Raw genomic sequence first — 21,920 nt, 5'->3', positions numbered from 1 at the left:
TCAGAGAGAACCAGGGCTCTGGGGTCCCTGTGTCGGGCCCCAACCTGTCAACCACCCGGCCAATCCAGCAGGACCTGGGCCGCCAAGACCCACCCCTGGCAGAGGACATTGACAACATGAAGAACAACAAGCTGGCCACCGCGGAGTCGGCCGGTCCCCACGACAGCCTCGGCCACGCCGGCCTGCCCCAGAGCCCAGCCAAGATGGGAAACAGCACCGACCCCGGCCCCACGCCGGCCATCCCTGCCATGGCCACCAACCCCCAGAACGCCGCCAGCCGCCGGACGCCCAACAACCCGGGGAACCCGTCCAATCCCGGCCCTCCCAAGACCCCCGAGAACAGCCTTATCGTCACCAACCCCAGCGGCACCCAGACCAGTTCAGCTAAGACTGCCAGGAAACCCGACCACACCACAGTGGACATCCCCCCAGCCTGCCCGCCCCCCCTCAACCACACCGTTGTGCAAGGTGAGACCCTCTGCCCTCACATCACTGGGCAGGGGACCTGGCGCCCCTGGAGCCAGAGGCTCTGCTGAGTGACCCTGGACTGTGACCCCATCTCTCTGGCCTCAGTTTCCTCCCCTGGAAAATGGGCATAGGCGTAGTTTCCTACCCCACAGGGCTGCGGAGCGTTCAGTGAGATAATTTGTGCACAGTGCCTGGCACGGGGATGTGTCCAGTCAGGTTTGCAATATCTCCTATGTCCTTCCTTCCCAAGGGGAGCCAGGAAGCCACCCCATTTGATGGAAGCTTGAGGGGGTCAGATGACTGATTCTCTTGGCCCAGCACTGTCCAAAAGAAATGTAACACAGGCCACATGCAAATGTCAGTTTAAACTCTCCAGTTTAAACTCGCCACATTAAAAAAGGGGCCAGATGTACTGGCTCATGCCTGTAATCCCAGCACTTCAGGAGGCCGAGGTAGAGCGAGCCAAGATGGCACCTCTGCACTGCAGCCTGGGTGACAAAGCGAGACTCCGCCTCAAAAAAAAAAAAAAAAAAAATGGTGAACTGCTGAGTGGATTATGTCCTAAGTTCCTCTAGTATCAGTTCTGTGTGAGAGATTTTCATGAGTTTGCTGGATAAAGGCTTTCCATGGTCCTGAGACCTAAGATCCTAAGGTCTTGTCACTGTGCCCATTTTATAGATGTAGGGACTGAGGCTCAGAGAGGCTCAGCCTGCCCGTGGGCACATAAGCAGGCTGGGCTGCAGAATGGAAGCTCCAGAGGCTGATGGCTCCTCCCCCTGAGTCAAGAGAGGTGTGCAAATGGGGGCACGCCGTGCAGTTTATGGGAGGTCCCAGTATTTCTATCTATCCAGTGGGTCTCTTGGCACTCTCCCTACCTGCCTGCAAGTGAGGGTGTGAAGGTCCAACAAGGATAGGGGCAGGTCTGTGTTAATATCCCGTGAGGGCCCCACCGCACTCAAGGCTATAGAGTGGTTGAGAGCAGGCTCTCGGGGGCCAGGCCGCCTGGGTTCCAAATGCCAGCTCTGCCACTTCCTGCTGTGTGACCTTAGACAAGTCACTTTACTTCTCTGTGCCTCAATTTCCTCATCTGTAAACAGGGGATCAGAATATATCAACCTCAGGGCCATACAAGGGTTCAGTGATGTCATAGGATGCCTGGTATATACAGCAGGCCCTTTATAAATGTCAGCCGCTTCTTGCCTGCCCTGGGAGTACACAGGAGTTCCCAGAGACTTGTGGGAAGTTGTGGAGGGAGCCCTGTGTTGGTTCTTGTCCCAACAGTGAACAAAAACGCCAACCCAGACCCACTGCCAAAAAAAGAGGAAGAGAAGAAGGAGGAGGAGGAAGACGACCGTGGGGAACACGGCCCTAAGCCAATGCCTCCCTATAGCTCCATGTTCATCCTGTCCACGACCAACCCGTGAGTATGGCCCCCAGCAAGGGCAGGGGGGCCTGGGGCTCCCACCAGGGTGGTGGAAGTCAGGCCAGATAGAGGGCAGTGAGTGAGTGTTGACCACCATGAGTCCAGGGATACCCTTGAACAAGTTGAAAACGGATGCTCCTTCCGTAAGTCAAGTAAGATGATTTATCACAATATACTTTGTTGGAAGAGACCCCTGTCCTGCCATCCACTAGAAAATCATTGTCATAAATAAACAAATCTTCGCTGTCTGTGATGTAAGAGGCACCCCCTTAGAAATGGCTGCCTTGTGCAGTACACAGCCTGAACAACTGCACATGGCAGCCCTAGGACCTGAACTCTGTTCCTAACCTAGACTCTGTAAGGGTTTAGATTCTGGGTGGATAGTCTCTGAGTTCCATGGCCTTCTGTCTTGGGCATCTTTGAAACGGATAGATTATTTAGGGGAGAAATTTATCCTGTGAATGTCGTAGTGGCTCGGAGGTTGTTTTAGAATTGAATGTCTCCCAAGGATATTTCTTGAAAGCCTGACCCCTCAAAATGCTTCTTGACAATGAAGGATCATGTCAGATAAGATGGGGGAGAAGCTGCTTCCTATAATCTGCCTCTTGGCAACTCAGCCTGGGTAGTAATAAATAAAGGTACTTTTAAAATACTTTTTTATTTAGTTGACTTATCGATTTTACTAAGGAAACACTTATGTGGTATTTACTCAGTGCCAGGCACTGTTCTGAGTGCCTTAAATTTGTTTTTTTAATTTCTCTGAGGTTGTTACTATGCTTAGCTCCATTAGACAGATGAAAAAACTGAGGTCCAGAGATGTGAATTCACCTGCCCAAGGTCACACAGCAAGCCAGTGGGAGAGCTGGAGTTTGAGCCCAGACACTGGCTCTAGCCTCCTTGTTCTTAACCACTCAGCTCTGCTGCCCTTCACACAACCTTATGAACTATTTATTATTGGCTTCACTTATTAAGAGGTTAACTGGCACATCCCATTGGCACATTCAAGGCTCTGATAAGGCCTGCAATTCATAATTTCAATAACTAACTTTTTGGAGCCCCTATCATGAGCCAGGCATAAATTAACTCTTGGGTCTCACGATTTTGTGAAGTAAGCACTAGTATTATGGCTATTTTACAGATGAGGGCACCAAGGCACGGAGGGGACAAGTAACTTGCCCAAGGTCACACAGCTAATTTTTAAAAAGAAAGAAAGAAATCTACTTAACCCATAGATTCACAATATTGTTTGACCCTGGGACATTTAATATCGAAAAGCCTTTTTATCTCCTACAGAATTAAGGACCGTATTTCTTCAACCTAGCTTGGGGATCAAGATACTTCAAGAGGGTCGTTTGGGAGTGATAGGAACTTTGCTAAACAGGGCATGTGAATGTCTTCTCTCACCGAGGTCCCCTCTGCCTTCTTGGGGTTCCAGGACCCAGAGAGGGCCCCCACCTGGAGGAGCTTAATAGTTTGTCGTGTATGAGGCCTTGGGGGTTGGAGATCTCAGGTAGTGGTAGGTAACATGAGATTATGGAAGAAAAGGGTTTGTGAACATGTGGTCTGAGTGGACCTCTGCACGCCCACCTGTCTCCAACAGCCTTCGCCGCCTGTGCCATTACATCCTGAACCTGCGCTACTTTGAGATGTGCATCCTCATGGTCATTGCCATGAGCAGCATCGCCCTGGCCGCCGAGGACCCTGTGCAGCCCAACGCACCTCGGAACAACGTGAGTCCCACAGAGCACGCCCCTTCCTAGCCTGGCTGTTCTGCCTCAGGCCACTGTCTCCTGCATCCAAAATGCTCATAGGTAGGGTGGGATGTTGGGGTCACCCCTAGGCATAGCCCTTATGGCTGCTGGTTGAGAGGGGAAGCTCTGTTTCCTTGCGGATGCTCTTGGGAGCAAGACATTCCTCGAGGCAGTTTCTCTGTGAGCCTGGTGGGGAGGAGGTGGCCCAGAGTGACTAGGGCTGAAAATTGCTGGATTCTCTAATGGAGGCGTGAGACTAGCAGGATATGGATGTTGCACATTCTCTATATGGAATAGGGGGGTTACTGGGGCAGGGGCGGTGCTCAGAGGTGGTCCCCTCCGCAGTAGACGTTTCCCTTTGGACACAAAGCTTTGAAAGAAACAACTATTTGGCTCAGAAACACAGCCTAAGCTTTTGGTTTTTATGAAAGCAAGCCCCTTTGCGGATGGTGGGTCTCTTGACAACCCCTGTTAATTGAGCACCTGCTGTGTCCCAGGAAGAAACTCAGCATGCAGTATCTCGTTTAATCCTCACAATGCGCTCCCACAACCCCCCGCCCAGGCATCCCCATTTGAGAGATGGGAAAACTGAGGCTCAGGGGAATGAGAGAGTGGTAAGTGGCCTGTCCAGGGTCACCCAGCAGAATTCCAACTCTGCATCCCCCTAAGCGCCCACTGCTTACCCCAACTGTCTGCATTTACTAATCACCTACTGTATGCCACATATGGGTGTGCATAGCCCCTTTGAGTCCTGACAAGCAGGAATGAGTGCATGCTTGTGGTTGAGATGGGGAAACCGAGGCACCAACAGGCAAGGGCGTGCCTCAGCCATGGGCTGTGGGTAGAGGCTTGACCCCAGGGCCGGGAGTGGACTGGTGGCTCCTGTTTCCCTCCCCAGCTCCCTCCCCCATCCCTTCCCTCCCGGCCCAGAGCCAAAAAAGTGTGTTTTCTGCTGGTCCGAGGCTCTGCTACCCTGGCTAAGTAGGTTAGGACCCAGGCAAAGCTGGCGAGCCCCATCCCTCAAGCCCGCCCACAGCTTACCATGCACTTTCCCTTCCTTCCCAGGCCTGGCAGGCCCCCCTGGGGACCCAATGGGGGAGATGGAAGGAAATAATTAGAACGCAGCTCCCAGAGGAAGCTAGAGCCAGTGCCCAGCCTCCTCACAGTCCGCTTAGTTGCTTCCCGCAGCCTGGTTTTCCCCAGAGGCCTCCAGGAGCCAGGCGTAGGGAGTGGGTGTCCCAGGAGGGGTCCACAAACCCCCTACTGACTCGAGGAGGCTGGAGAAGGCGTTGCCTTTGGCAGGGAGGGCACGGGCATGGATGATCCAGGGGGCACGGCAGCTCCCAGGGCTGAAGGGAATCTAGGCAGCGCTCAGACCAGGCCCCAGGGAGTGTTTGCAAAGAGCGTTCAGCTCCCCGGCCCCCTCCCTCGTCCATCTCGCAGTCGAAACTTCTCTACAAGAACACTGTGGCCCCATAACGTTCACACCACGCAACCACCATCCAGGGCAAGAAATAGAACAAAAACGCCCCACGCGGCATGTGCCTCCTTGGTCCCCCACCCCCACCGCCTTCTTTCCCTCTAGAGCTGCTGGGGACACTGTCTGGAGACATTTTTGGTTGTCACGACAGGAGGGGGGAGGTGCTCCTGGCATCTGGTGGGTGGAGGCCAGTCATGGTATGCAGCCTCAAGTCCGGCAAACAATCCTCCCACCTCACCCCCAGGTAGTAGGACCACAGGCCGCCACCACACCCGTAATTGGGCCTCGCTATGTTGCCAGGCTGGTCTCGAACTCTTGACGTCAAGCAGTCCTCCCTCCTCAGATTCCCAGAGCTCTGGAATTACAGGCATGAGCCACCGCACTGGCCAGTTCTTAAAAACTAGAATTTATGTTTGCTCTTCTGTAACATTCAATAAATGAGACACTTCTATGCATCCCTTTGTCACCCAACATTGTATTCGCACTAAATGAGTACATGTTGGTGTTGCAGGATTGATGGGCATTCTTTTTTTTTTTTTTTTTGTCTTGGTGTGTGAGGCTGTCTGTGTCACCCAGGCCGGAGTGCAGTGGTGCAATCTTGGCTCACCGCAACCTCCGTCTCCCGGGTTTAAGCGATTCTCCCACCTCAGCCTCCGGAGTAGCTGGGACTACAGGCAGGTGCCACCACGCCAGGCTAATTTTTTGTATTTTTAGTAGAGACGGGGTTTCACCATGTTGGCCAGGCCAGTCTCAAACTCCTGACCTCAAGTGATCCGCCCGCCTTGGCCTCCCAAAGTGCTGGGATTACAGGCGTGAGCCACCACGCCCGGCCAATGGGAGTTCTTTATGATGCTGTTTTCAGATTTACTGTGTGGCATGCGATGTATTATCCATCCCCTGTTGACAGATGTTTGGGTTGTTTCTAAGTGTGAATACTGTCCCCGTGCCACACCTCTCAACATGTTTCCTGAGTCACCTGGACAAGAATTTCTCCAGGAGGCCGGATGCAGTAGCTCACGCCTATAATCCCAGCATTTTGAGAGGCCAAGGTGGGAGCATTGTTTGAGGCCAGGAGTTCGAGACCAGCTTGGGCAACATAATGAGAGCCCCCCCACCTCTACCAAAAAAAAAAAAAATTTTTTTTTTAATTAACCGAGCATGGTGATGCGCACCTGTGGTCCAAGCCACTTGGGAGGCTGAGGTGGGAGGATCACTTGGGTCTGGAAGGTCGAGGCTGTAGTGATCCATGTTCATACCACTGCACTCCAACCTGGGTGACAGAGCAAGACCCTGTCTCAATAAATAAGAATTCCTCCAGGTTATAAACCAAAAGCGAAGTTTCTAGAGCATATAATTTGCAAGTGGTTGGCCTCAGTAAATGCAGCTTGAATGTTTATTGAACAATAAACACAGTGACCCTTTGGGAGGCCAAGGCGGGTGGATCACCTGAGGTCAGGAGTTTGAGACCAGCCTGGCCAACATGGTGAAACCCCGTCTCTACCAAAAATACAAAAATTAGCTGGGCGTGGTGACACACAACTGTAATCCCAGCTACTCGGGAGGCTGAGACACAAGAATCACTTGAACCCAGGAGGTAGAGGTTGCAGTGAGCCAAGATGGCGTCACTGCACTCCAGCCTTGGCGACAGAGCGAGACCCTGTCTCAAAAATATACATAAATAAATAAAAATAAACACAGTGGGCCGGGCACCGTGGCTCACACCTGTAATCCCAGCACTTTGGGAGGCCAAGGTGGGTAGATCACGTGAGGTCAGGAGTTCGAGACCAGACTGGCCAATATGGTAAAACCTGGTCTCTACTAAAAATACAAAAATTAGCCGGGCGTGGTAGCATGCGCCTGTAATCCCAGATACTTGGGAGGCTGAGGCAGAAGAATTGCTTGAACCCGGGAGGCAGAGGTTCCAGTGAGCCAAGATTGTGCCACTGCACTCGAGCCTGGGTGACAGAGCGAGACACCATCTCAAAAAAAAAATTTAAAAAATAAATGAATGCAGTGGCCCTTGCACCAGTAGCTCGTGGGAACTCCTGTTCTTCCACATCCTTGTCAACACTTGGTACTGTCGACTGTTTCATTTGGCTGATCTGCTGGGTGTGGAGTGAGATCTTACTGGGGTTGTGCTTGGCATTTCCCTGTAATGAATGAGATCAAGCACTTTCTTGGATTAGACTGAACCACAGGAAATAACATTTGCAAATAGATGAAAAAGATCTAAATATTAGGAATACTTGAACCTAATTTATTGGTCTTTTGATTTCCTCTTGCACACCTAATTAAGAGCTCTAGAATTAAATTCACCTGACCCCCATGGCCTGCCCTTTCCCAACTCCCTCTCTTCCTTCTTTCCTTCCATTCATTCCTTTAGTAAGTATTTAATAAGCAACTACTATGTGCCAGGTACTGAGCTAGCCAGGGAGGATTACAGGGTATGAGACAGTCCCTGCACTCCCAGAGCCCACAAACCACCAGGCCTTTGACCAGGCTGTACCCACTGCCTCGTGCACCTGAAATACTCTCCCACCACCATCCCCTCTGCCCACCCAGGTCTTTCAAGCCAATCCCCTTGCACCAGCCCCTCCCTCCAGGAAGTCACCTCACCCTGACCCCGGGCACTCTGGTCTCTGATTCCTCTTCAAGCACCACATATAACAGGAATATAAGTTATAACCACACAGATCACAGAGCCCAGCTCCTCCAGGACCCAGTACAGCCCCAACTGTTTATGCATTCATTCAACAAACATTTCTTGAGCACCTACTGTATTCCTGACCCTATATTATAAGCTGGAGACACCATGGTGACATCCCTGTCTTTGTGGGGCTGACATTTGGGTGGCAGAGATGGACAATGAGATTATCAGTAACTACAACAAATGTTCAGGGAGTGATAAGTGGCCGAGGGCGTGGTGGGCAGAGGGAAAGAGAGACTTCGTAAAGAGGATCTCAAGCACCAGGAGATGGAATTTAAACAGCCGGTCAGGGGAGTCCTCACTGGGAAAGTGTTATTTGAGCTAAGTCATAAAGGAGGAGAAAGAGGGAATCAAATGGGATGTGGGGAAAAGCATTCCAGAGAGACAGAACAGCCCGTGCAAAGGCCCTGAGGTGGGAGCATCTTGGGGGACAAGAGCAAGTGAGCAAGGGAGAAAATGAGAGGAAGTGAGGGCAGGGAGCTGAATGGTCAGATCATGCAGGGGCTTGAGGGCCTCGGGGAGGACTTTGACTTTTATCCCTGAATGAGGTGGGAGCCACGGAGGGTTGTAAGCAGAGGAAGGACGTGCCTGACTTCTTGGGTGTTCGCAGCGCCCTCTGGTGGCCATGTTCAGTAATGCTCGGCCCTTGCAGCTTCTGGGTGGATCTGATTTTTTTTTTTTTTTTTTTTTTTTTTTTTTTAGACAGTCTGTCTCCCAGGCTGGAGTGCAGTGGCACGATCTCGGCTCACTGCAACCTCCGCCTCCCACGTTCAAGTGATTGTCACGCCTTGGCCTCCCAAGTAGCTGGAATTACAGGCACACGCCACCATGCCCAACTAATTTTTTATATTTTTAGTATTTTTATATTTTTAGTATTTATATTTTTAGTAGACACGGGGTTCTGCCATTTAGTTAGGCTGGTCTCGAACTCCTGATCTCAAGTGATCTGCCTGCCTCAGCCTCCCAAAGTGCTGGGATTACAGGCTGGAGCCACCATGCCCAGCCAGTGTCCACCCCCTGTACCTAGTACCAGCCAGACACCGTGCCAGCACACCTTCCTCTTCAGGCCTGGGTGACACCAGAGGTGTGCTATGGTGTGTCCTGGAGAGGGGCTGGGCCAGGGGACGTTGCTCGTTCAGGCAGAAACATTGGGCCTGGGGAGAGGGACAGGAAGAATCAACCTACCCTGGCAGGGGCCTGGCCTTGAAACAGGAAGAGATGCCGTGGCAGGAGGTTGGCCCCAGTGTTTAAAAAACCACGTAGCAACTATTTCTCGCCCAGGATGCCCAGGAAAGCAAGGGTACTGGGGGATTAGATCCATCACCAGGAGGGATACAGTCAGCCCTGAACTTCTCTGGGGCCGCTTCTAATCCACTATAGGGCTTGGGGCAAATTTTAAAAGGCACCCGTCCCATGGGTTAGCGAACCGGCCTAGTACAGTGATTTTTTTTGTTAGGATTTGCTGCCATCTGCTGGACAATTTCATTCACAACATACACATCTGCAGTTTGAAAAGAGATGGGAGGGGCCCTTGTGCAGTGCACGCCCTGCCCAACTGTATATAGCAGCTGTTTCCTCTTCTGGGTAGAGGCTCTGCGAGGCGATCGTTAGTTTTACCGGGGCTCTGCTGGAAAAGGCCAGTGATCCACTGCTCTCTTGCTTTTATCCCCTACAGGTGCTGCGATATTTTGACTACGTTTTTACAGGCGTCTTTACCTTTGAGATGGTGATCAAGGTGCGTGCAGATTATAAGTGAGAACACACGGTAATTTTTTTTTTTTAAAGCAAGTGCAGGGCTGGGCACAGTGGATCGTGCCTGTAATTCCAGCACTTTGGGAGGCCGAGGCGGGCAGATTACTTGAGATCAGGAGTTTCAGGCCAGCCTGGCCAACATGGTGAAACCTCATCTCTACTAAAAATGCAAAAATTAGCCAGGCATTGTGGCTCACGCCTGTAGTCCCAGCTACTCAGGAGGCTGAGGCAGGAGAATCACTTGAACCCTAGGCTGCAATGAGCCGATGTGGAGGCTGTAGTGAGCCGAGATCATGCCACTGCATTCCAGCCTGGGTGACACAGCGAGACTCTGTCAAAAAAAAAAAAAAAAAAAAAAAAAAAGAAAAAAAAAAAAAAAAAAAAAAAAAAAGAGCCGGGGTTCCAGGAGATCCTGAGCCTGCAAGAATGCCCCCCTCGAGAGGATGAGTCTCCCAGAGGATTAGAAATGCCTGGTGTGTCTGAAGAGCAGCAGGGAAGCTGGTGTGGCTGGGTGGAGTGAGAGAAGAGTGGGGAGGTGAGGGGGCACCTTGTGCAGGGGATCACAGAGAGGGCTCTTCGGCTCTTACTTTGAGTGAGGTGAGGGCCAGAGAGGGTTCTGAGCAGAGGAGGGACTTGACCCAGGTGTTCACAGGTGCCCTCTGGCATCTGTGGGAAGCCAGAGGACCTGTGAGCAGGTGATCACACTGGTCCCCATGGGCGATGATGGGGACAGGATCAGGCTGGTGACCAAAGAAGAGGTGAGAAGTGGACAGATTCTTGGAAGGTTCTGGAAATAGAGCCAGTGAGCTTTGCTGATAGAGCCACCAATGAGGGATTTGGGACAAAGAGGCATCAAAGAGGATCCCAAAGTTTGGATCTAAGAGCCGGCAAGCCAGAGCTGGCTTCCATCAGGCAAAGGGGGGCCGCCTTATGGGGCAGGGGCTCCCCACTCCTCCCTGGAGTCGTCTGGCCACTGCCCATCCCTGCAAGATGAGGTGGCCTCATTGGCTTCCCTGCCTCTCCCCAAGAAGCTAGAGAGTGGGTGGCAGCACCCCAGGGTGGGGATCAGGTGGGGGTTCTGAGCACCGTCTCTTCTCCCCCACAGATGATTGACCTGGGGCTCGTCCTGCATCAGGGTGCCTACTTCCGTGACCTCTGGAATATTCTTGACTTCATAGTGGTCAGTGGGGCCCTGGTAGCCTTTGCCTTCACGTAAGTCTCCTCGCGAGGCCTCCTCTTGCCTCTTTTCCCCCAACCCCCAGCCTGGGGCCACCCATCGGATTACAGGACGTGTTCTCAGGGTCCAGGGATGGGGTGTGTGGGCTCTGGGGACGTGGGAGATATCAGCATGCCACCAGGAAGAGCTTCGATTGGCTTTTTGCATGATGTCCATGGAGGAAGAAGGAGAAGGGACCCCCCCTCCTGCCAACCTTCTACCTCCTCACACAGCAACGGGCCTCAGCCACATCACTGACCCTTTGCTGTGCGGCTTCCCGTAGACTAGTCTCGCCAGAACATCTCATCCCCCTACTGCTCCACAAGCGCCGCCCAAACCGTTGTCTCTTTGGAAAGTCCCTAAAGAGACAATCAGGAAATGAATGTGCATGAGAATTCTGACCCCCTCCCTATGCCTGAAGGCTGCGTAGTTGTAGACCTGGTGACTTCCTTTGTGTGTCTTTCACTTTTCCTGGCAGTCCTAGGATTCTCTGCCCTCTGAAAGGCCATATGTCATCATGCAGCTCCAAGATGGCACCCCAGTTGTAGGCAGCCATCTCAGGGTAGCACCCAAGCACTTAGTGGTCATCCCAAGATGGCATCCAAGTTCTGGGTGGCCATTCCAAGATGGCCCCTGAGTTCTGAGCTATCATTCCAAGATGGCCTCTGAATTTGGGGTGGTCATTCTTAGATGGTCCCTGAGTTCCAAGGTGACCTTCAAGTTCTGGGTAGCCATGCCAGGATGGCCCCCAAGCTCTGGGTGGCTATTCCAAGATGGCCCCAAGTTCTAGGCAACTATTGCAAAATGGCCCCTGAGTTCCAGGGTGGCCCCCAAGTTCTGGGCAACCATTCCAAGGTGGCATCCAAGTTCTGGGTGACTATTCCAAGATGGCCTCTGAGTTCTGGGCTACCATGCTAAGATGGCCTCTGGATTCTTGGTAGCCATTCTTACATGGTCCCTGAGTTCCAAGGTGGCCTTCAAGTTCTGGGTAGCCATTCCAAGATGGTCCCCAAGTCTTAGATGGCTATTCCAAGATGACCCCCAAGTTCTGGGCAGCCATCTCAAGGTGGCACCCTAGTGCTGGGTAACCATTCCAAAATGGCACCCAATTTCTAGGGCAACCATTTCAAAATGGCCCCCAAGTTCTGGGTGACTATTTCAAGATGGTACCCAACAGGTGAGTGGCCATTAGCCCTTAGGGCCCTGATAGCAGACTTAGCAGTACATTCCTGAAGTTGTAGACATTTGGAGCAGGATGAAAAATTTCTAATCAGTCTTTAATCTAGAAACAAATCTTGGGGACCCTGGCTGTGCCCGTCATGGTGAATCATTCCCTGAAAGGTTTTGAAAGGATCTTGACCCACTCACTCCCATAGTGAGAAAATCAGGGGCTTCCTCCTGTGCCTCCGCCTCCAGTCTCCCTCCTCAGCCAATCTGGAGGGGCCCTTGAATGGTCTCCCTCACCAAACAATGAGGACTTGGTTTGTCAGGAGGGCCAAAATGGTGGCCCATTTCCAGTTGAAGGGCTATAAAGTAGGCCACACTTAGATTCTTCTCTGGGAACACAATGAGGTCAAGTCGTGTTAGAACAAAAAATCTCCAGAGTTTCTGGATGCCTCAGAGCTGGAGATGTGTCATGAAGGTTGGGAGGCTGATTATACTTCTTTCTCTTTCTCTTTCGCTCCTTCCTCCTCTTTCTTTCTTCTCTCTTTTTGTTCGCTTACTCTTCTTTTCTTTTTCTCTCTCCTCCTCTCCCTCCCCACCTCCTTCCCTCTCCTCAAAGCTTTTCAGTGTCTATTTGACTGCTAGAGCAATGCACGGTGGCTTACACCTGCAATCCCAGCACTTTGGGAGGCTGAGACAGGCAGATTGCTTGAGCCCAGGAGACCAAGACCAGCCTGGGTAACATAGGGAGACCCCATCTCTAAAAAAAAAACAATTAGCCAGGCATGGTAGTATGCCTGTAGTAGCAGCGACACGGGAGGCTGAGGTGGGAGAATTGCTTGAGCCCAGGAGGTTCACGGCTGCAGTGAGCCGAAATCGCACCACTGCACCCCGGTCTGGGGAACACAGGAAGAACTTGTCTCAAAAAAATAAAAAGTTTAAAAAATTAAAAATCAATGAATTCGCTATTTAGAATATTATGCTTTGTATGGTTACTGAATAATTTTAATAGTGATGAGTACAAAAAAAAAGGTTTAGCAAGCTGTTCTGTAGGTAAATAAATAAATAAATAAATAAATAAAACAAAATACAATGCACATCAAATGAGGAGACAAAGATTGTGACAAATAAGACAAGGAGTCCATGTCTTTAAAATTTGAAAAGCAGTTACAAATCAATAAGAAACACTACTCCTCAACAGATAAATGGGCAAAGGACATAAACAGAAATCTGATAGAATGCTGGCAACTAGTAAAAATGGAGGTAAATCAACCCGTGGAATTCAGAGAAATGTAAAATAAAAACGAGATACAATTTGTTCCCTATCAACTTAGCACTGTTCCCGCCACCGCCCCCTCCCCCACAAAAAATGATTTTTTTAGCTAATAAACAGCATATATAAGAATGTATTATAATAGGCTGGGCACAGTGGCTCACACCTGTAACCCTAGCATTTTGGGAGGCCAAGGGAGGGGGATCACCTGAGGTCAGGAGTTCGAGACCAGCCTGGCCAACATGACGAAACCCCGTCTCTACTAAAAATACAAAAATTAGCCAGGCATAGTGACGGACGCCTGTAATCCCAGCTACCCAGGTGGCTAAGGCAGGAGAATTGCTTGGACCCAGGAGACAGAGACTGCAGTGACCTGAGATCGTGCCACTGCACTCCAGCCTGGGTGAGAGAGCAAGATTTTGTCTCAAAAAAAAAAAAAAAACAGGAATGTATTATAATAAAATATACTTTTCTCCCCCTCCATCACCTATTTAAGCAGGTCCTTCAAGGTGTCAGGTAGACATCAAACTATGAGAAAATTTAAATCCTGAAAAGCCAAAATGTTTTACCACCCTCAGCCTGGAATGAATCCTTCTCCTATGGAAATAACCTAAGGGTTTCTCCACCCCTCTCTGCCTCTCACCCCCTTCCCTCCCTCTCCCCTGCTTTTCTTTCTCCCTCCTTCTCTTCCTCCTTTCCCCTCTCTTCCCCCTCTCTGTCTCTTTCTGTGTGTCTCTCTCCTTTTTCCCTCTGCTTGCTTTCTCCTTTTACCCCCTCTCAGTTTCTGTCTTTTTATTTTCCTCTTTCCCTCTCTCTTCCTCTCTTTCTCTCTCACTCCCTGCACTGTTGATGACCCTGGCCTATGTCCTTGGGTGATGTGAGCCTCCCCTGGACCATGTAGCTTGGAGAAAGCTGACCCTCTGTCATCGGTCTGGCAACAGGGACTTGGCCCCCCTCCCCTGCATTCTGATGAGGAATGGTAGGTATTCAGACACGGGCAGATCCCAGGACACAGGAGGACATGCTCAGGCAGGCACCCCTGCCCCTTTCCTCTGGGGCAGGGTCTGCCCAGCAGCCTCCAAGATTCCTAGGGCTCAAGAGGTGGCAGGTAGCTCAGGGGACGAGGGCAGGTAGTGGGGTGAATATGTCAGTCATATCCACCTGTCCACACACAATGATTACCTTGGCCACCTGTGCCCAGGGGAGTGGGTCTTATCCTGTGAATCCTCCCAGTGACCACCACTGAGTGTGGCACAGATAAATGGTACCAAGCCCAAGCTGTTCAGGTCTCCAATGTCACTTTCCTCTCAGACTTCTGTTGTAGCTGACATACTTTAATGCTGAGGAGGGCCGGGCACAGTGGCTCATGCCTGTAATCGCAGCACTTTGGGGGGCCAAGGCAGATGGATCACCTGGGGTCAGGAGTTCAAGACTAGCCTGGGCAACATGGTGAAACCCCAGGCAACATGGTAAAACCCCATCTCTACTAAAAATACAAAAATTAGCCAAGTGTGATAGCAGGTGCCTGTAATCCCAGCTACTCAGGAGGCTGAGGCAGAAGAATTGCTTGAACCTGGGAAGTGGAGGTCGCAGTGAGCCAAGACTGCACCACTGCACTCCAGCCGGGGCAACAGAGCAAGATTCCGTCTCAAAAAAAAAAAAAACAAAAAAAAAAAAACGCTGAGGAGGTGACTGTCCCACCTCCATCCTCCAAGTTGACCATCACAATTTAGGGAGGGGAATGACCTACACGGGGCCCAGGAGCAAGCCTTTCAAGGTACAACATGCTGTTTCTAGGTTCTCTGGAGGTACAATTAGCCTCCTCTTTTAAACAAAGCTAATCTGCAAAAGCGAACCAAAAATTCTTTTCCACCAGAGATCAATTAGCAGAATGAGCCGGGTGCGGTGGCTCACACCTGTAATCCCAGCACTTAGGGAGGCCAAGGCAGGTGGATCACTTGAGGTCAGGGGTTCAAGACCAGCGTGGCCAACATGGTGAAACCCCATCTCCACTAAAAATACAAAAACTAGCTGGGTGTGATGGGGAGGGCTTGTAGTCCCAGCTACTTGGGAGGGTGAGGCAGGAGAATTGCTTGAACCCAGGAGGTGGAGGTTGCAGTGAGCCAAGATTGTGCCACTGCACTCCAGCCTGGGTGACAGAGCGAGACTCCATCTCAAAAAAAAAAAAAAAAAAAAAAAAAATCGCAGAATGATTCTTTTGGGGAGTTGATTTTTTTTTTTAATTTCTGGGTTTTCTTTTTAAATATCAAGTTATACAAGGGCATTCAAAATTGGCCTACAACTCACAGGAATTTGGCAGCCTGTTTGCAGAGTCAAGCTTTTACATTGTTCTCATGAAATTGGTACAGGCATAAAGCCACCCTTCACTCTTGAAAATCCATTTTGAATGTTGTTGTTGTTGTTTTAATTCTTATGCAAGAAAAGGATCTGGATAGGGATTTCAGGCCATCCTGTCAACCCTGGCAGGCTTGTAGATCATGCAGGAACTGGGAGGTGTGAGATTTTGCCAGTGGGATCCTGGCAAGTGCCTGGGACTCTCCCAGGGTTTGGACGAGCCGACGGACATGAGTCCAACAGGGAGCATCTTTATATTGTGGCCGGAGGGATGAGAGAGGAGACCCTCAAACCTCACCCCTACCACACCCTCCCCACCCCACTGTCAAGAGTCCATCTGGTACTGCCGTTCCTCCCCCAGGCCAGGGCTGCAGGCCCAGCACAGCTGGCCAGGTGCCTTGATCAAGCCATTCCTGCACACCTAAGAGCCAAACTGCTAGAAAAGCAGAATAGGAGCTACTAGTCGAGCTACTGCCTTTTTCCCCAGAAGGTTTTGGAATCTTCTCCCGGTTACAGGTTTCTGGCCTCTTTTGCCTGAGAAGGTCTCTCACCCTATGAGGACTTTGCTAATTATTGTCTTTCCTTGTTATCGGATAGTTGGCACATTGGGAGGGGCATGGGATGCTCTGAGGTTCTCAGCCTGAGTGCTGAACTCCCTACCTCCACCCCCGCCCCAAGTCCTCTGCTTCTTTCCTTTCTGGTCTTTTAACTCACTCTGTCTGTCCTGTGTGCATACCCCCTCACAGACAAGGCTGAGAGCCCCACAAGTATTAGATTGACCTTATTGTTTTAGGAAATTGTCCCTCCGGGTCTGTTTGATTTCTCTTTAGATGTGCAAGTCCTTTAGCCTCTCTGTGCCTCAATTTTTCCCATCTAGATGAGGAAACTGCAGCCCACAGGGACTGTGGAGGGAAGTAAGTCCGACGGGATCACTGAGGTTGGGTTCGGCTGTCGGATGCTGCCCATCTCCCAGCCCTGAATACGGAGGCTCACAGTGAGCAGAATGATGCTCAGCAGCCCGGCCAACCTGGGTTCTTTGAGGCCTGGCAGGGCTGCAAGGTCCAGGGGAAGGGAGTAGGGGAAGGGAGCATAAGGTTATTCCCTTCCTTGTTGAAAGGAACCTTGCTGTTCTGGCCTGTTGGGGTCAAAGCAAGAATTCCTCCCCCAGTGCTGTGATCGTGGCCCCGTCTCCAATATGGGAAAAAACTATCCCTGTGGTCCCACCAAGGGATGTGTTGAAGCTCTCCTGAAGGTGTCCACCCCGCCTGCACCTCACCCAAATATCTGTGTGTGTGTGTGTGTGTGTGTGTGTGTGTGTGTGTCCTGCTCAATTCACTGACTGTGTCCCTTGTATCCATGCGTCCACCATAAACACCCCATTTCATGAGCCATCACACATGGTATCACGCTCTGTGCCCATGCATCAGGGCAGCCAACTGACATTTCTCAGCAGCTGGCGGATCATGATCCTGCCCTCACTGCCAAGAGTCCATCTGGCGCGGCTGTTCTTCCCCCAAAGGCAGGACTGCAGCTGGCAGAGCGCCTTGATCAAGCTGCTCCTGCATACCCAGGAGCCAAACTGTCAGGAAGCCAAAGATGGAGCCCTCAGGCTGCTATCTTTTGATCCTCATCTTCAAAACAGCCCCCACCCCTAAAGGCATTATTTTTCTTGTGTATGATGAAATGGAAAGAAGATTAGAGTGCAAGATACCCACACCTGGGTTTGAATCTCAGTCTGTCTTCCCAGCTGTGTGCCTGCCCTTGGGCAGGTCACTCTTTTTCTCTAGGCCCCAGCTTCCTCATCCGGAAAATGGGCATAATGGTGCTGTCTTCCCATAGGCAAATGCAGTGATGTTCGGAAGACTCCCATATTAAACCTAAAGTCAGCAGATTAGGCAAAAATCACTGTCATTGAAAACTCCCTCAATCATCCATAAAGAAGCTGGGTGTGGTGGCTCTCACCTGTAGTCCCAGCTACTTGGGAGGCTAAGGTGGGAGAATCACTTGAGCCAGGGAGTTCAAGGCTGCAGTAAGCTATGATTGTGCTACTGCACTCCAGCCTGGGCGACAGAGCAAGACCACATCTCTAAAATTATTTTTAAGGCCGGGTGCAGTGGCTCACACCTGTAATCCCAGCACTTGGAAGGCTGAGGCAGGTGGATCACAAGGTCAAGAGACGGAGACCATCCTGGCCAACATGGTGAAACCCCGTCTTTACTAAAAATACAAAAATTAGCTGGGCATGGTGGCACGCACCTGTAGTCCCAGCTACTTGGGAGGCTGAGGCAGGAGAATCACTTGAACCTGGGAGCTGGAGGTTGCAGTGAGCTGAGATTGCGCCACAGAACTCCAGCCTGGCAACAGAGTGAGAATCCATCAAAAAAAAAAAAAAAGTAGAATCTATATGATTCTACGTATGCAATAATTCCCAGATACACTGAGTTTGAGAACCCCAAGTCAGACTACAGGAAAAGGAGATGAGGGGGTGTGGAGGAGAATCCACTGGGAATATTTGTAGACATTTAAACCATTCTGTGTTTTAAAAAATATCACGGCCGGGCACGGTGGCTCACGCCTGTAATCCCAGCACTTTGGGAGGCCAAGGTGGGCGGATCACGAGGTCAAGAGATGGAGACCATCCTGGCTAACACGGTGAAACCCCATCTCTACTAAAAATACAAAAAAAATTAGCTGGGCGTGGTGGCGGGCGCCTGTAGTCCCAGCACTCGGGAGGCTGAGGAAGGAGAATGGCATGAACCTGGGAGGCAGAGCTTGCAGTGAGCCGAGATCTTGCCACTGCACTCCAGCCTAGGCAATAGAGCGAGACTCTGTCTCAAAAAAAAAAAAAAAAAAAATCACTAACTTCCAAAGGGGTCGTGGATGAAAATTCCATAGAGTGCTTGGCGACAGGGTTTCCGCCATTCTAATGGTGGTCAAGTCTTTCTAACCTGGATCTCCATTCATTGTTGAAGGCTCCTATGAGCCCCAAGCCTGATTCCAGCGAATCATGAGAGGACCAGCTGCTAGGTGCTGATAGCTTTCTCCAGGCCCGCATTTGCTTAGAGGGCTTCAGAGTTGCTTCTAATTCCATCCCAAGTCAGAACTCTTTGCTGACCCCTCCTTCATAAAGAGCAAAGCCAAGGCCATAGCTATTGTTAATCAAACATCAGAATTCCACAGACCTGGGTTGGTTGGTTGGTTGGTGGGTTGGTTGGTTGCTTGGTTGGTTGTTTGTTTTAAGAGACAGAGTCTTGCCCAGGATGTAGTGGCTCACACTTGTAATCCCAGCGCTCTGGGAGGCCTAGGCAGGAGGATCACTTGAGCCCAGGAGTTTGAGACCAGCCTGGGCAACATAACGAGACCCCCGTCTCTACAAAAAATGGAAAAATTTGCCTGTATTTCCAGCTACTTGGGAGGCTAAGGTGGGAGAATCACCTGAGCCCTGGAGGTTGAGGCTACAGTGAGCCAAGATCCCGCTACTGCACTCCAGCCTGGGCAACAGAGGGAGACCCTGCCTCAAAATAAAAGGAGAGAAAGAGAGAGACAGGGTCTCCCTATGTTGCCCAGGCTGGTCTTGAACTTCTGGCCTCAAGCAATCTTCCCAACTTGTCCTCCCAAAGTGCTGGGATTATAGCTGTGAGTCACCGCACCCAGTCTGGGCCTGTTTTGCAGATGAGGATAACGAGAGGCAGAGTCAGGATTCAAACCCAGGTCCCCTCACCTTCAAAGCTCACAACCTGTTAGACATTCTAAAACCTTGCAGCTCCACAACGCCTGGAGAAGAGGGGTTTCTCTGGCTCTTGGCAGTGACTTTCCATGGTGAATTCACCTTCGGTAACTGACAGCTTTGCAGCTGTCCTGCTACCTGGAAACTTGGCTTTCTTAGGCGCTTTCTTGGGCAGTGCCAGGTGCCTGCCAAGGGCGGGGGACTGAATGGAGGTGGGGGCGGCTTCCCGACGGAAGGATGGACATTGACCAGCACCATGAGGCCTGAGGTTCCCCCAACTGGTGCCTGGGTGGGACTCGGGGGTGCTCAGGAGTGCGTATGTGTACGTGCGTGTTCTGTGTTCTTTTTTCTGAGGCCACTTACGATCTGTCTCTCCCTCCGATGCCACATCACCAGGAGCAGTACACGGTAAAGTCTCTCTCTCTCTCTCTCTCTCTCTCATATTCTGTCTCTCGTGATCTGTCCCCTGGTGCAGCCTCGTTAGTTCTGGGCCTGTTTCTGTGGCCTTGTGTCCTTGCCGCCGCTGTCCTGTCGCTTCAAATGACCAGAACTCACTCCCTGGGAAGGAAGTATCCCAAAGGGTCTTGCCAATGCCTCCGCCCGTGCCCCACCAGTTCTTGCAGAGAACAGAAGGGGCAGAGGTTCAGTTTCAATAGGCAAGCTGGGTGGAGCAGTTATCGGAAGCAATGAAAGTGGGCCAGACACGGTGGCTCACGCCTCTAATCCCAGCATTTTGGGAGGCCGAGGCGGGTAGATCACTTGAGGTCAGGAGTTTGAGACCAGCCTGTCCAACATGGTGAAACCCCATCTCTACTAAAAATACAAAAAATTATCTGGGCATGGTGGTGCACACCTGTAATCCCAGCTACATAGGAAGCTGAGGCAGGAGAATCACTTAAAACTGGGAGGCGGAGGTTGCAGTGAGCTGAGATCGCACCACTGCACTCCAGCCTGGGCGACAGAGTGAGACTCTGTCTCAAAAAAATATATAAAATAAATTAAATGATAAAAGAATAAAATGGCCATGGAATCGTTTTCAGATGAGGAGATGCAGAACGCCCATGGAGACATGCTCCCAAATGTCACTTGTTTGGGACATCAAGATTTTAGCCAGTTCCATGTGCAACCTGGATGTACAGTTCCTTGACATTTTTTTTTCTATCAACATGTATTCTAAACTTCAATTTCAAAAGGAAACTTTAGCCAGGTGCAGTGGTGCATGCCTGCAGTCCCAGCCATTTGGGAGGCTGAGACTGAAGGATCACTTGAGCCCAGGAGTTGGAGGCTGCGGTGAGCTATGATCGCACCACTGCACTCCACCCTGAGACTCCATCTCTTTAATTAAAAAAAAAAAAAAAAAAAAGGAAACTATATTATCCACTTACAACCAGCATTGCTAACCTAAGATAAATCTGCAACTGCAAAAGTAAAAGTAGTCCAGACGTGGTGGCTCACACCTATAATCCCAGCACTTTGGAAGGCCGAGGCGGGAGGATCACTTGAGGTCGGGAGTTCGAGACCAGCCTGACCAACATGGAGAAACCCCGTCTCTACTAAAAATACAAAATTAGCCGGACATGATGGTGCATGCCTGTAATCCCAGCTACTCGGGAGGCTGAGGCAAAAGAATCGCTTGAACCCAAGAGGCAGAGGCTGCCGTGAGCTGAGATCACGCCATTCACTCCAGCCTGGGCAACAAGAGAGAAATGCCATCTCAAAAAAAAAAAAAAAAAAAAAAAAGTAAATCTAACAGAAATCAGACAATGTTGTTGCCTTCAAGCTGGGCTCTTTGTTAAAAGGAAAATGACTAAGTGTTAGGGAGGTGTTAAAGGGCCTATTAGCATCTACCTGAGGCTTTCTCACAAAAGCGGAACGTCTGAAAGATACGTGGAAAAGAAACTTAAAGTATAATAAAAAAAAAAAAAAAGAAAGAAAAAGGAATGATTATGTCCCTCTGAGATCCAATTATTTAATCTGTGCCCCTGTTCTGCCTAAAATTATCTCAGTGACTGTCCAATGTGTGTCTCACACTTGGGGGCACAGCCTTGAGATGATAATGATGATGTTGGTTTTAAAAAGAAAAAAAATGTTCAGAGTGCTGAATCCTGGAGTCTATCTCTGCCTAGCAGGCTAAAATACAATTATCTTCTTTGTTCCCTGAAAAACGAAAAAAATGGAGTCCTTTAAAAAGCAAATGGTGTGAAGAATGTTTTTGCACTGGATACTGAGACACATCGTGATGGGGGTCTCTGGGGCAGCTCTGCTCGTGACCTGGGAGGTCACTGTAGGGAGATGTTTTCTAGGTGTCCTCCCCACCCAAAGACTTCAGCCGGAGGCATTCACATGTCCTGAGACCACACGCCAGGCTCAGGCTAGGGGCTGGGACAAGAATCAAGATTAAAGGGGAAATGACCAGGCATGGTGGCTCATGCCTGTAATCCCAGCACTTTGGGAGTCAAGGCCGGTGGATTACTTGAGGTCAGGAGTTCGAGACCAGCCTGGCCAACACGGTGAAACCCTGTCTCTACTGAAAATACAAAAATTAGCCAGGTGTGGTGACTCATGCCTGTAGTCCCAGCTATTCGGGAGGCTGAGGCAGGAGAG

General features: G+C 50.6%; 1 protein-coding gene across 2 annotated transcripts in view; it reads left to right on the top strand.

Moving 5' to 3' along the window:
* The window catches only part of CACNA1A (calcium voltage-gated channel subunit alpha1 A), a 308,894-nt gene that overhangs the window by 226,251 nt on the left and 60,723 nt on the right, over positions 1 to 21,920 (top strand). For both annotated transcript variants that reach the window (XM_032169902.2, XM_058425055.1), the window contains exons 20-24: positions 5 to 468; positions 1,750 to 1,888; positions 3,492 to 3,621; positions 9,505 to 9,564; positions 10,687 to 10,793. In XM_032169902.2, the coding sequence (XP_032025793.1) occupies positions 5 to 468; positions 1,750 to 1,888; positions 3,492 to 3,621; positions 9,505 to 9,564; positions 10,687 to 10,793 (900 nt within the window). The remainder of the gene's footprint in view (positions 1 to 4; positions 469 to 1,749; positions 1,889 to 3,491; positions 3,622 to 9,504; positions 9,565 to 10,686; positions 10,794 to 21,920) is intronic.

Source organism: Hylobates moloch, unplaced genomic scaffold, assembly GCF_009828535.3.
Source record: "Hylobates moloch isolate HMO894 unplaced genomic scaffold, HMol_V3 SCAFFOLD_12, whole genome shotgun sequence".
Taxonomy (NCBI): Eukaryota; Metazoa; Chordata; class Mammalia; order Primates; family Hylobatidae; genus Hylobates; species Hylobates moloch.
This window is presented reverse-complemented; position numbering and strand designations above follow the sequence as displayed.